This window comes from Lytechinus pictus, chromosome 2, assembly GCF_037042905.1.
Source record: "Lytechinus pictus isolate F3 Inbred chromosome 2, Lp3.0, whole genome shotgun sequence".
In the NCBI taxonomy this organism is placed as follows: domain Eukaryota; kingdom Metazoa; phylum Echinodermata; class Echinoidea; order Temnopleuroida; family Toxopneustidae; genus Lytechinus; species Lytechinus pictus.
Window position 1 is genome coordinate 26,174,681 of NC_087246.1, and position 12,309 is coordinate 26,186,989.

Below are 12,309 nucleotides of genomic sequence, written 5' to 3' on the forward strand. Positions count from 1 at the left end.
CAAAATTCAACATTCCCCATCATCTCCATACTCCTCACCTCCTCTTCGCTGCCTTGATACTGCTGCTGAACCGTATCCAGCTCCGCCTGGAGCCTCAGGAGACTCTGATCTCTGGAGGCCAGCTCTGCTTGACAGGTCCGGTGTTTCTCCAGGGTGACAGAGAGATCCAGCTCCTGTCGTTGAACTCTCTCGGCCAGCTTCAAGAGCTCATCAGCATCGTGTCTTGCTTGCATGCCCAGACGGGCGGCATCAGACTTGGCAAGTTCTAGTTGGTTTTCAGCTTTCATTAACTATTATAAAGAACAATAATCAAACAATAGGAACAATCTAAAGAGGTACATACAGCATCTGTTACAATAATAATTATCCATGTATTGTTGGTCAAGATTCAAGATAATTAACCATATATCATTGCTCATATACACATATAAAAAATTATATTTGGGAAATTTAGGAGTATACAAGTATTCATAACTTCCTTCATATCATACTAGCATTTTCCCATTTGTCAGGAAAAATAATAAAATTTGTGCATTGAAAAAAGGAACTAAATACACAATAGGTAAAAATTATTATTCACAATAAAGATCATAAAACATCCTATTATTCAACCAACCTCTTCACAGCATGATGCATACTGTTGCTGAGCTTCTGTGAGTTCTCGTTGAAGGTGAGCTATCTCTTCCTCTTGTCTTGTTGCCTGGTAAGGAGAGAGGAATGAAAAACATGCATGCATGGACAAACATGAGCAACAATCACATGCAGATAATGCAAGCAGGTCAGTGATACCATATATACACTAACACAATGCTATATAATATTCACATGCATTTAGTGAGATTTTTCCAATGAGACATTCCTAAATCATTTTAATACTACTGACCACTGTTTTTTTTTACTTTATTCTCTTGCTTTAGCATCTATGAATTAATGGTGGAAGAGCCTGGTTTCAAAAGAGAATAATGAAAATACAAACTTATTATAAAACCAAGGACTAGAAAGAGTCAAGTCATTTGTGTGCAGTTAAGTTTCCATAACATCATAGCAGATATGACATTACAGCATTTTCTAAAGAGAAAACAAAGCCAGATTAAAATAAAAATTGAATTGCTGACCGACTGACTGATGGAGAGAACTTTACAGAATCTCTCTTTGTGTGCAAGATGATACAGTAGTGATCTTTTATCAAAACTGGATGCAAGCCAACAGAGATTATTTGATCATTGTATACATATCTACCAATAGAATAGAGCAAGCAATGATACACATGCACCATACCATAAATATCAACTTCATAGGTGACACAACACATGCTCCTGCAACATTTGCTCCTAGGTCTTAATATCCCAGAAGGCATGGGGTTAGAGTTAGGATTGTAATAGAGTTTTTGGTTCAGAATAATGTAAAGATAAGCATTAGGGTTTACTTAGTTTTGGACTCTATGTTTTGCTTAACATGCATATTTTCCATCGCAGCAATTTTACGCCAGAGCAAATTTCATGGAACCACTTCCAAGACCACAAGACTTCCTCAATATAACGTTAAGATACAAACAACCAAATGAATCCAGAAAGAATCCTTTGACTCAAAATACTGAGCATAAGTGCTACCTGGGCCATGTCACCAAAAAAAAGTCAAATGCAAATGCAAATTATGAATGACTGATCATTTAAAAGCTGTATTTATTGAATAATATGTGCATAAAACTGCAGATTTAGAGTCGCGATTGATCAGATCAATTGCAACTATGGACAGCCAGCAACTTCAACATCTACAATTACATGTTTGTTCAAAATATTTTCTAGAAATGATGTATATTCAATACATTCACTGTTTTTTTGACAGTTCAGTATGCTTCTCTTTGTTTTAAAGGACATTGAGCAAATTTCCTTTTAAAAAATATGATATTGATGGATTTCCATATACTTGAGTGTGATCGGATCAACCTAAACTCTTTGTAAGATGGGGCCCTGGACTTCAAACGACAGTAGATCTAGAACCTGATCTAGGCTAACTCTGTGCTCTTCTAAGCATGCACCAAATATTACTACAGGTGAAGAAAATCACAATGACAGAATATTGCATCTTGCAAATACTGTTTCATTTCACACAAAAGCACCAGAATTAAAGTGCAATGAATGCAACAAGGTGGTGGAATACCTGGGGCCCGTCTTACAAAGAGTTGCGATTGATCCGATCAATCGCAACTATGGAAAGCCAGCAAAGTCAACATCTATTATGCATGTTTGTTCAAAATATTTTCTAGCTATAATGTATATTCATGCATTGTTTTCTTAAAATTTCACTGTGCTTCTCTTTGTTTACAAAGGACATTGTGCAAATTTCCTGTAGAAAAATTTATGACACTGATGGATATCCATTCAGTTACGATTGATTGGATCAATTGTAACTCTATTTAAGACAGGCCCCAGATATGCAAACATACTCTACAGCTCCATATATGCCAGATTCAGCAGCCAATAACGATTCAAGTGTAAATCTCAATCAATCTCAACTCTATAATAAATTATAATAGAATGAAGTATAGTATTCCCCTCTCCTTTCCTCTAGCACCGGTGGACAGCCCGGTTTGACTAAGGCCAAATTGATATCTCATCTGGGAGGCACCGGTGGACAGCTCGGTTTGACTAAGGCCAAATCGATATCTCATCGGGGAGGCACCGGTGGACAGTCAGGTTTGATATTAGGATATTGAACACAAATGACAGTCAAAGCTAAACAGGATCATTAATCAAGTAATTTGATATTCTTTCATTTTATTTATCATATGATATGTAAAACATTACAGCCTGTTTTCATTTTACAAATTAATTTTAAAAAATGTATAAAATACATCAAAAGGCAATATCTTCAATGTCTTTGGGAGAAGTAATGCACATTGCTGGCAAAGAGTTAAGTGGTAAACAAAGAGAATGTGTCAATCAATGTAGACAAAAAATGACTGGGAATTGAGAATCAAACCTAAGATGGTCCCCAAATGTGAAGAAATGCTTTACTATGAAATGCCTGACAGAAGGATTCAAACAATGATATTTACATTTGCACTCAAAATACAATACTCAATAAACAAATATAAGTACTCTAATACAAAAATTATGGGCTTTTTAATCTTAGCTCAATAGTATTTATATCATTTGAGAATACATGCAGAGCAGGAGGAATATACATCAGATTACAATCCCAAAAAAAAATATATCTTGAAAATTTAGATATTATTATCATTTCCACAAAATCATAATCTGGAATACTAGACCAGCCACAAAAGAAATATGTATTCATATTAAAATAGGAGGCAGTAACAAACATCTTAAATAAAGTCTAAGATTTAATTTTATATCAATATAGTATCAACAATCCTTGTAATTAATATTTTTGCTCTCAGTAGGCTAGAGAAAATATATGAAAATATAAAGGCACTGTATAGAATTGAAGTACTGGTACTATATAATAGACTCTGCAGTTTTTTATGCTTTTATGGCTGCAGGCAAAGGATAACATTACAAAATGGACATAATACCTGCATAATATTAAAGCTGAATTTATAGAGAGTTAATGCAATTGCGTCGCACTGACTGGGCTTATGGGGCTTAAGAGGAACACCAGAAACATTGATCACTTTTAGATAAGTCAAAGATAAATACAACATGATCTTATTCCAGTCAATATTTCCAATATACCTCTGAAAGAAATCTACTCAATATTGAAACTTACTCATCTTTTTGTGAAATTACTTGTGTTGTATGCTATCTTCTTTTTTTATCGACATACACGCACTTTCTAACTAAAAATAACAGCTTATACATGTACATCAAGTTAAATATCAATCAACTATTATGACTGCCACAACAGAGACAAGAAGTGTTCATATCATCGGTATTATATGTAATATTGGGTTTTTTCAGTAATGTTCATGGACATTCAGTGATTTATGTCATTCTTCGGATACTTCTTTTCATTTTTGTTTCTTCATCTTTTGTTCTCTGATTTCTATGCATGAATCCTTTGGAATCAAAAGACGCATCCCCGCCGTTATCCTATCTTGATACATGCTGAGAGCTTTCAGTGCTGCACAGAGTTGTAAAGCTAGAATCAAGCTCCTCTACCAGAAGGCGAAGAACACTGGTTACCAGGACAACGCGACAACGTACTACCAACAAACTATGAACAAACTACATCATTCACATGCAACAACAGGATGAAGAAAACAATACCCCAATATGTGATATCAAATTAATCATTTGCCATCCATGCATTTCCCAATACAACAATGGTAGCCAGCATTGAGATGTTCCCATATCATTGACACATGAAGCAAAGAAAAAAGGCAATCATTATACACACAAGACCAATCCAGACATGAATTCATCGACAACCACATGTGAAATCATTCAAAAGAACAGGCAACAATGATGTGAAATGTAATTTAACCATTTAACCAAGGAACAATCATAGCAACAATCGTGTTCATTCAGTGAAGTTGAAGGGGATGAAATAAATAGGTTTGTTGTAGAAAGCAGATAGAGCATCCAATTGAGAGCATATGGAAAGTGAAGGGAAAAGAAATGCTACTCATTAATATTTGAAAGAATAAATGCAAACAGAAATATTAAAATATTTATCATAATGTATCTGATAGGAAAATAGAGAACTTGAGGTTTACAAAAACATGCTTTTCTACTTCACTCCATACAAGTTGATAAGTTAAAGAAACATGTTGCCTAAGTTGAGTATGATTGCACTTCCAATACATCTCTCTGCAGTCATCATCCAAGGTTTTATTTTTTATAATGACTAAGTATAAGATAATAAACATAACTTGGGATATTGCACAGAGATGTGGATTTTTTTGTGTGTATGTTAGTATATGTAGATGATTCATACCATAGGACCAACTTTGATCATCACATATATGTAAAAAAAAAAATATATAAAAAACTACTGCAACTCTGAAGAAAAATAATAGAAACTGTTCTGTTTCCTCATATCTGTAGTCATTAAATGACAAAAATAAATATAGTTGCCCACTGATATTATACATACCTAATTTTGTCAGAATTAATTTTCTGAAAATCTCCAGATAATAACGAAATACTTACAAAAATTACCACTTGCATAGAAAAAAATGATGAATGCATTACCAACAAAAAAGAGGATGCTGAATATAAGAAATGGTGAAAGGATTAATTGAAGAGAGGAATACAGATCAATTAGGTGAAGTTGATTTCAAAATAAGAGAACAGACTTACTTCCTCTTGATGTTTTCTTCTCAGATTCTCCATGTCTAACTGTGACTTGGTCAGTGAATCTTCAAGCTTCTTCATCATCTCAGATTGACGCTGGATCTAAACAATCAAATTCAGGAAGTATGTTATTATCATTGTCAGCATCATCATTATCATCATTATCACTATCATTATAATCATCATCACCATCATTATCATCATTGTCATCATCATTATCATCATCATCACCATCACCATCATCATCATCACCATCATCATTACCATCATCATCCTCACCATCATCACCACCACCATCATCATCGTCATCATCATCATCACCATCATCATCATCATCATTATCTTCATCATCATCATCATCACTATCATCATCATAATCATCATCATCATCATCTTTATCACCATAGTCATCATAATCATCATCATCATCACCATCATCACCACCACCACCACCATCTTCATCTACTTTATTGACTCATCCATATGAGGGAAAATTAGGGAGAGATGAATTGAGTATTGTCTTAACCCCCCACAGTAGATAATCCACTATCGCTTTTGGAGTAAACCTTTTTAGTGACACTCATGATATAATATTCAAGTCTTACCTCAGATGCTTTACTCTGATGCTTGGATTTAAATTTGGTATTATCTGCACTCAGTCTTTGGATGGCATTATCTCGTTCAGACATCTATAGAAATACCATATCAAATCATTTATTACAACAACAATAGAAAAAGAAATATTACAAATGTAGGATATACAAAAAATAGAGTATGAAAAAAAATGAAGAGAGTTAGATTTAACCATAATGCAAAGAAATGTAAATCATTATGGGGAGCCAATAAAAAAAGAGAGGAAAAAAAATATTATTCAAGTTCAAACATGAAATAAAAGTAAACTGTAATAATCAAAATAGACATCACTTACCAAGGTGAGAAAACATGATTTAGAACTCATTTACAAAATAGAAAGCAGTATTGACACAAATAGGAAAGGGTTATTACATGAACGGTGGGTTATAGAAGGTGTTTATACAAAGGCAAATATTCCTACAGACTATCTTTTCTTCTTTAATACACAAGGATAATGATATCTCAAAATGAAGCAAAGCAACAACAAAAAATCAATGAGAAAATGCATGATTTGCCCCCAGATGTCAAAATACTATAGGCCTCATAAATTGCTAAAGAGCCCAGTAATTTACCATTCAATTAAATGAAAAATATTATTGTTGATGAACAGAATAATAGTTGCCCCTGACACAGAATTTTTTCTTGATGTCAAGTGAATCAACTTTTGTAAGTTTGATGTTGATCTGTCAAAAGGGTCTTCCTTCATCGCACAAATAAGCCATTTAATGTATATAATGACCTCTGTAACCTTTGACCTATGATATCAGGACCCAGACATCTAATACAGTCATCATCATTCCAATATGCATACATGGCCCCAGGGTTGGAATCACTTGGTAAAATGGTTCTTCAGTTATCGCGTGAACAAAAAGAAAGACAGAGGAACAACCCTAAAAACATTATGCTGACACTGGGCGAAGACACATGATATTAACATAAAGAGAAACATCCAATGCTGTGTTACCTTTGATAATAGATCCCGGTGCTGTTGATGCATGGTCTCTGTATCATTCTTCAGTTCGGAAATCAGGTCATCCTTCAGTCTTATCTGTAGTAATGATGAATAATTTATTGGCAAACAAGTTTTTTTAATTTTGTTGCAATAAAACAAATTATATGTACAATATTCATCGTGTACATAAAGATACATCAATATTCATCGTAATGAAGACAAAGTAAAGGGTGAGGGTTAGTAAGTCTCAACTTTGTTCAAGATTAGTAAAATGTCTCTATTTTTATAATGTAACATCTCCCTGCTCAGTTTTCATGCAGTAGAGGTGTGTACAATATGATATGGAGGATATTATGAATTAAACCTCCAGTATTTCCATTAATAACGGTGAAAAAAAAATACTGCAAAAATGGAACAATTAACATCTCTGCCTCCATGTAGGTCACTCAAAGATGGTGAGTTATTCATGTTATGGTAAGCATTTTATTTTTGAAGATCTCACATACCAGTATAGATTTTAGCTCTATTTGCCTTTTTATAACATGTAACTCCACGGAAGAAATCCTTGAATACTATGAAGCACAACAATGAAAACCTAAAGAAAATACATTTCAAGAACGACACAATTCTTAATATACATTATGATGTAATTTAAAAAAACTTAACCTTTCGGTTAAGATTTCAATGTTGATGCCGCCGCCATCGGAAAAGCAGCGCCTATAGTCTTGCTCTGCTATGCAGGGGAGACAAAACCATTTATTTAACAATTCAACTTAAATTCCACCAATAGGAACATTAATGGTTAAAAAATAGGAAGTTTTACCAAATCAAACTTACAGTTTGTGAGAGAGATTCTTCTTTGTTCTGAAGTGATTGGTAATCACAGTTGATCTCATGTAAGGTGTTCTCCAATCTTTCAACCTTTCAGAAGAAAAGAAAATTTACCATTACAACATTCATACATCACAATGATAAACATTAACAGGACTGTAAATTTTCCCCCTGGTACAGTTGACTACTGTCATCAATTTTGGCTGGCTAAATAAAGAGTAAAACTTCACATTAAATAAAGAAGAAATGGTGCCTATTTAGTTGTACTGATCTCATTTATGCTCTAATAAGGTGTTGCGAGAAACATGATCAATTCCAAATCAAATGCAAGTTCCAAAATCAAGTGCATATCCTTATGAATTCAATTCATTGGATTCACAATATGCACCACTTTAATACCGGTGCAGCAGACAGGCCAATTTCCTACTTTGGGGTCGACATCGCAGGTGCAGGCAGCGCACGGTGCTAGTGTAGATCTACTGTAATGTGACTGTGTATGTGTGTTTACCATCCACTGCACTGCCTAGTCTGCCTTTTAAAAATAGCAGACCAGGCTGTTTTTCAGTGAATGAGGGTCGACGAACTAAAAAGTATTTTCATGGCACCTCACGGACCCTGGTCGACAGCAAATGCAAGCCAGCCAAGCTGCACCAGCCAGCGCAGCATAATCGCATGCCACTTTTGATTTCGATGTCGACTTTTCCCATGGGGCATGGCGAATTCCAGCCTGTCCGCTACAACCTATATAGGTGGCACACTGTATTGTGAAACCACCGAATTGCAACTCGACTCTTCTTGCAATGCCCCCAAATACTTCATTTTTGGACCTACGTTTGATTTGAATGGTCTAAATTTCTTGTTAGGAACCATAAGGCTATACTGAACATTCTTAACACACCCAAATTTGCTTGTTTGGATTTAAATCATTCTTGATTTTTTAAAATTTTATCACCAACATTTTACGGTCGGCTTCACCACCTTTAAACATAATCTAGCAATTTGGGGGTTTCATAACACACATGATAAAGAGTTAAGAAAACAAGTAACAAGTGTAATACATGTGACATACAGTAGATTGCTCAGTTTGTATTCCTGTGTCAATTCAAAGGCTGGGCACAAACATAGTTCAGAAGAATCAGAGCAATATAGCATAAAAACATACAATCAATATCTGCAATTGATTAATACTTGCAATCAATTGGATCGATTTTGCTTTACATTGTTCACTAGTTACGCACAACTCTACAATTGATTGTATCTCATGTGTAAGATGGCCTAGGTGTAAGTACACTCACCTCCTCTCTGACTGTGCTATGCATTGACTTGGCATCATAAAGTTCCCTCTCTAGACTCTCAATGGTATCATCTTTCATCTTTAATTCTGATGAACTGCTCTGTAGTTTGTGCCTCATCTGTTCCAGGGATAACTCCTAGAAAAGATCATTTGGACATTATGGTCACATCTTGGGAATTCCATAAAATATGTACGTCCGACCCACTATATGTGGGACCTTCATGAAATTTTTTGTCTCTGATTTTTTGTTTTTTTGACAGTCTGTAATGTTCTCTAATTTACCATGACTTGGTAAGTTTATGAAGTGAATTAAGATTTGAGAAAAATGGGGGTCGGATGTACAAAAAGGTTTATCATTTTATGGAATTGCCCATCTGTATTACTTGAATGCAAGGCACACCTGTGACAAGGTGCGCAATCAGATATTATATTTGAACATGCAGTATGCCATTTATCTTAATATATCTGTGCAATGCTTCTGTATATTTTTAAATGCTAACAAAATTGTGATATAGAGTACAAATAAGAAATTTTGACATTTCTGGTATTGGACATAGTTCTATGATATATAACTTTGCATAATATTCATATTGTTTTGTATTTCTGTTAAAAATATTCATAGGCACAGGCTCATCCAATTAATTCAATCACAACACAAGTGCTACAAAAGGGTGAGTTTTGAGACATGATTCAAAGAGTTTGATGCTGTCAATTTAAACAGATGCAAAGTTGTGGAACACACGTCTCTGTTCGATACTAAAAATGCCTTAATTATACAACATATCACGACAACTATTCATTCTTATTTGAACTGAATAGAAACCCAATCATATTCCCCTGAGGGATTTTCCCTAGCAAAATGCCTTGATTGTACAACATATCACAACTATTCATTCTTATTGAAATTAATAAAAACCCAATCATATTCCTCTGAGGGATTTTCCCTAGCAAACATTTTGTAACGTAATAAAGGCAAAATTGATTTTCTTCTTGAGCAAGCACATTGAGCGCTTGATATGATAAAAAATGGTACTATAGAAAAATCAATCATGATTGTCATTAATGATGGAAATAAAGGGTGTTTCTGTGTGATTTAATTTTACCTGTGATGATAGTCTCTCTTCAGTCTTATGAAGCTGTTCATGAAGAGCAGCTTGTTCAGCCTTGGATCTTTGGATTTCTTCATCTTTCTTAGACACCTGGTAAAAAATACAATTTAGAAATACTCTCTTCCATCTTGTATTCTGTGAAAACAAGTCACTACCTTTCACAAATCATCCCTTTTAACAGCAATAGAAAATCAAGATGCCATTTTTTTTTCATTTTCATGAACTGTCATGTGTTTTTTCCCATTATCTTCAAAAGCAAAAACTATGGACTGCATTAGGTTCACAGCTCAAATCTTTGCAAAAGTTCAAAAAATAGGTATAACATAGCCAAAAATAATTTTATTCATGAGATAAAAATCCTTTATTTGTGAATCATTTTTAGGTTAGTATCGTATTATAACACAGTGTAAAATCATACATATAAAAAGATACCTTGCTGTAGCTGTGAAACTATTTTTAACCATGAATAAACATGCAAGTATTGTAAAGGGCTGGTACCAAAGACCTTTTTTATTCAGATAGAAAAAAAACAATGTTTTCCCTAAGGTGTAAGATTAGACTAGTCCATGTGCCAAAGTCTGGCCTTAATTACATGACTGTCTGAAAAGTAATGCATCTCTACTTTTTTTGTAAATAATACAAAATCAGTCCAAAATTATATATAATACCCAAGTTCCATAAAAAAGACATAATAAATATGTATTTACTTGATTAATTGATCAAGGTTGTACTACTGCTGTTTTGTAACTTGGTAATATTTCATGAAACAAACAGGCAGTGGTTATCACTAACTTTTGTTATAAGCTACTGAAATCATGACATCTGATTGGCTCATAGAAAATTTATCAGTGAAAATCGCTGACAAGATGCTCCGTGGAAACACCCCCTTGTCTCACCTCATTAGAAAGAACATCATGTTCGCTCTGTGACGTGATATGCATTGCTTGGATACGAGCAGCTAATCTACCATTCTCTTCCACTGCGTCCTTGTATTGCTGTCTGGTTGTATTCAAGTCCGATTCGAGCTGAGAAAAAGAGGACTCCTTCCTTGTAAGCTATAAAGATGCCATAATACACAGAACAAAATGATCATACAAAGAAAATGTAATCATATCAAAATATAAGATCATAACACAAAAGACAACATTATCATACAAAAGATAAGATGATACAAATACAGGTATCGACTACAAGTCGAAATTGAACTTAATAGAAGAGGCATATAACACATATTTTGCATAATCTGGTCAAAATTGCTTCGACTTGGACAAATATGTTTGACTTGCATGTATAGAAGGTCAACTTATGCAAGATTACATGTACATGATGAATAAGATTATAGAAAAAGGGAAGGAAATAATTTTCATTTTTAGGGGCTATCTTTTTTTTCCACATTGGGGTAATTGCAGACCTTTGGGGGCTAATTATTTCATTTTATGGGCTACTTTTTAGAGGCAACAAGCAATTATGCAGTAAATGCAGACATTATTCTGCCCTAGTTAGCATGTTGATTTTCTAAATAATCTTGAATACCGCTTGTAACAAATCTTGTGGAGACTATAGAAAGAATGGTCACCCCAAAGCATGCAATTTGGGGAAATTTTAGGGGCGATTTGTGTGAGAGTGAAATTGCCTGTCACCATCAAGCAATTATGCAGTAAATGCAGACATTATTCTGCCCTAGTTAGCATGTTGATTTTCTAAATAATCTTCAATACCGTTTGTAACAAATCTTGTGGAGACTAGAGAAAGAATGGTCACCCCAAAGCATGCAATTTGGGGAAATTTTAGGGGCGATTTGTGTGAGAGTGAAATTGCCTTGTAACCCTCATAAATTTGCTACGCTGATAGAAAAGATACTGTGATTGTACAAGTGTTAAACCATCTTGACTGAGTGAGTCAGAAGATAATTTTCCACTTGAAAAGTTTCCCAGAACATTGAAAAACGGTGAATGCAAAATGAATGATTTGCTACCTCTTCTTGTGATCTCCTTTTCTCTTCTCTTGCAGCCAAGAGTTGGACCTCAAGTTTCTGCAGCGCTGCTTCTTTCTTTGTCATCGTATCCGAAGCATCCCTGTGCTGCTTCTGCAATCGGTCAATAGTCTCTTCTCTGTTGGAGACCTGCAATCACAAACAATGACAAGCAAACAATCTAACATTGTCGAGTGATATATACTTAAGCCTAAGTTTATCAGCAACATCCTAAAGTTTGACAGCACCAAACATGT

The 12,309-nt window shown here is 34.5% G+C and overlaps 1 protein-coding gene across 2 annotated transcripts in view; it reads right to left on the reverse strand.

Moving 5' to 3' along the window:
* The window catches only part of LOC129282238 (uncharacterized), a 69,668-nt gene that overhangs the window by 21,611 nt on the left and 35,748 nt on the right, over positions 1 to 12,309 (reverse strand). For both annotated transcript variants that reach the window (XM_064114361.1, XM_064114358.1), the window contains 10 exons: positions 12,056 to 12,202; positions 10,977 to 11,135; positions 10,075 to 10,170; positions 8,973 to 9,107; positions 7,684 to 7,767; positions 6,859 to 6,942; positions 5,867 to 5,950; positions 5,268 to 5,363; positions 617 to 700; positions 39 to 290 (listed from right to left, as the gene is read on the reverse strand). In XM_064114361.1, coding sequence (XP_063970431.1) covers positions 39 to 290; positions 617 to 700; positions 5,268 to 5,363; positions 5,867 to 5,950; positions 6,859 to 6,942; positions 7,684 to 7,767; positions 8,973 to 9,107; positions 10,075 to 10,170; positions 10,977 to 11,135; positions 12,056 to 12,202 — 1,221 coding nt within the window. The remainder of the gene's footprint in view (positions 1 to 38; positions 291 to 616; positions 701 to 5,267; positions 5,364 to 5,866; positions 5,951 to 6,858; positions 6,943 to 7,683; positions 7,768 to 8,972; positions 9,108 to 10,074; positions 10,171 to 10,976; positions 11,136 to 12,055; positions 12,203 to 12,309) is intronic.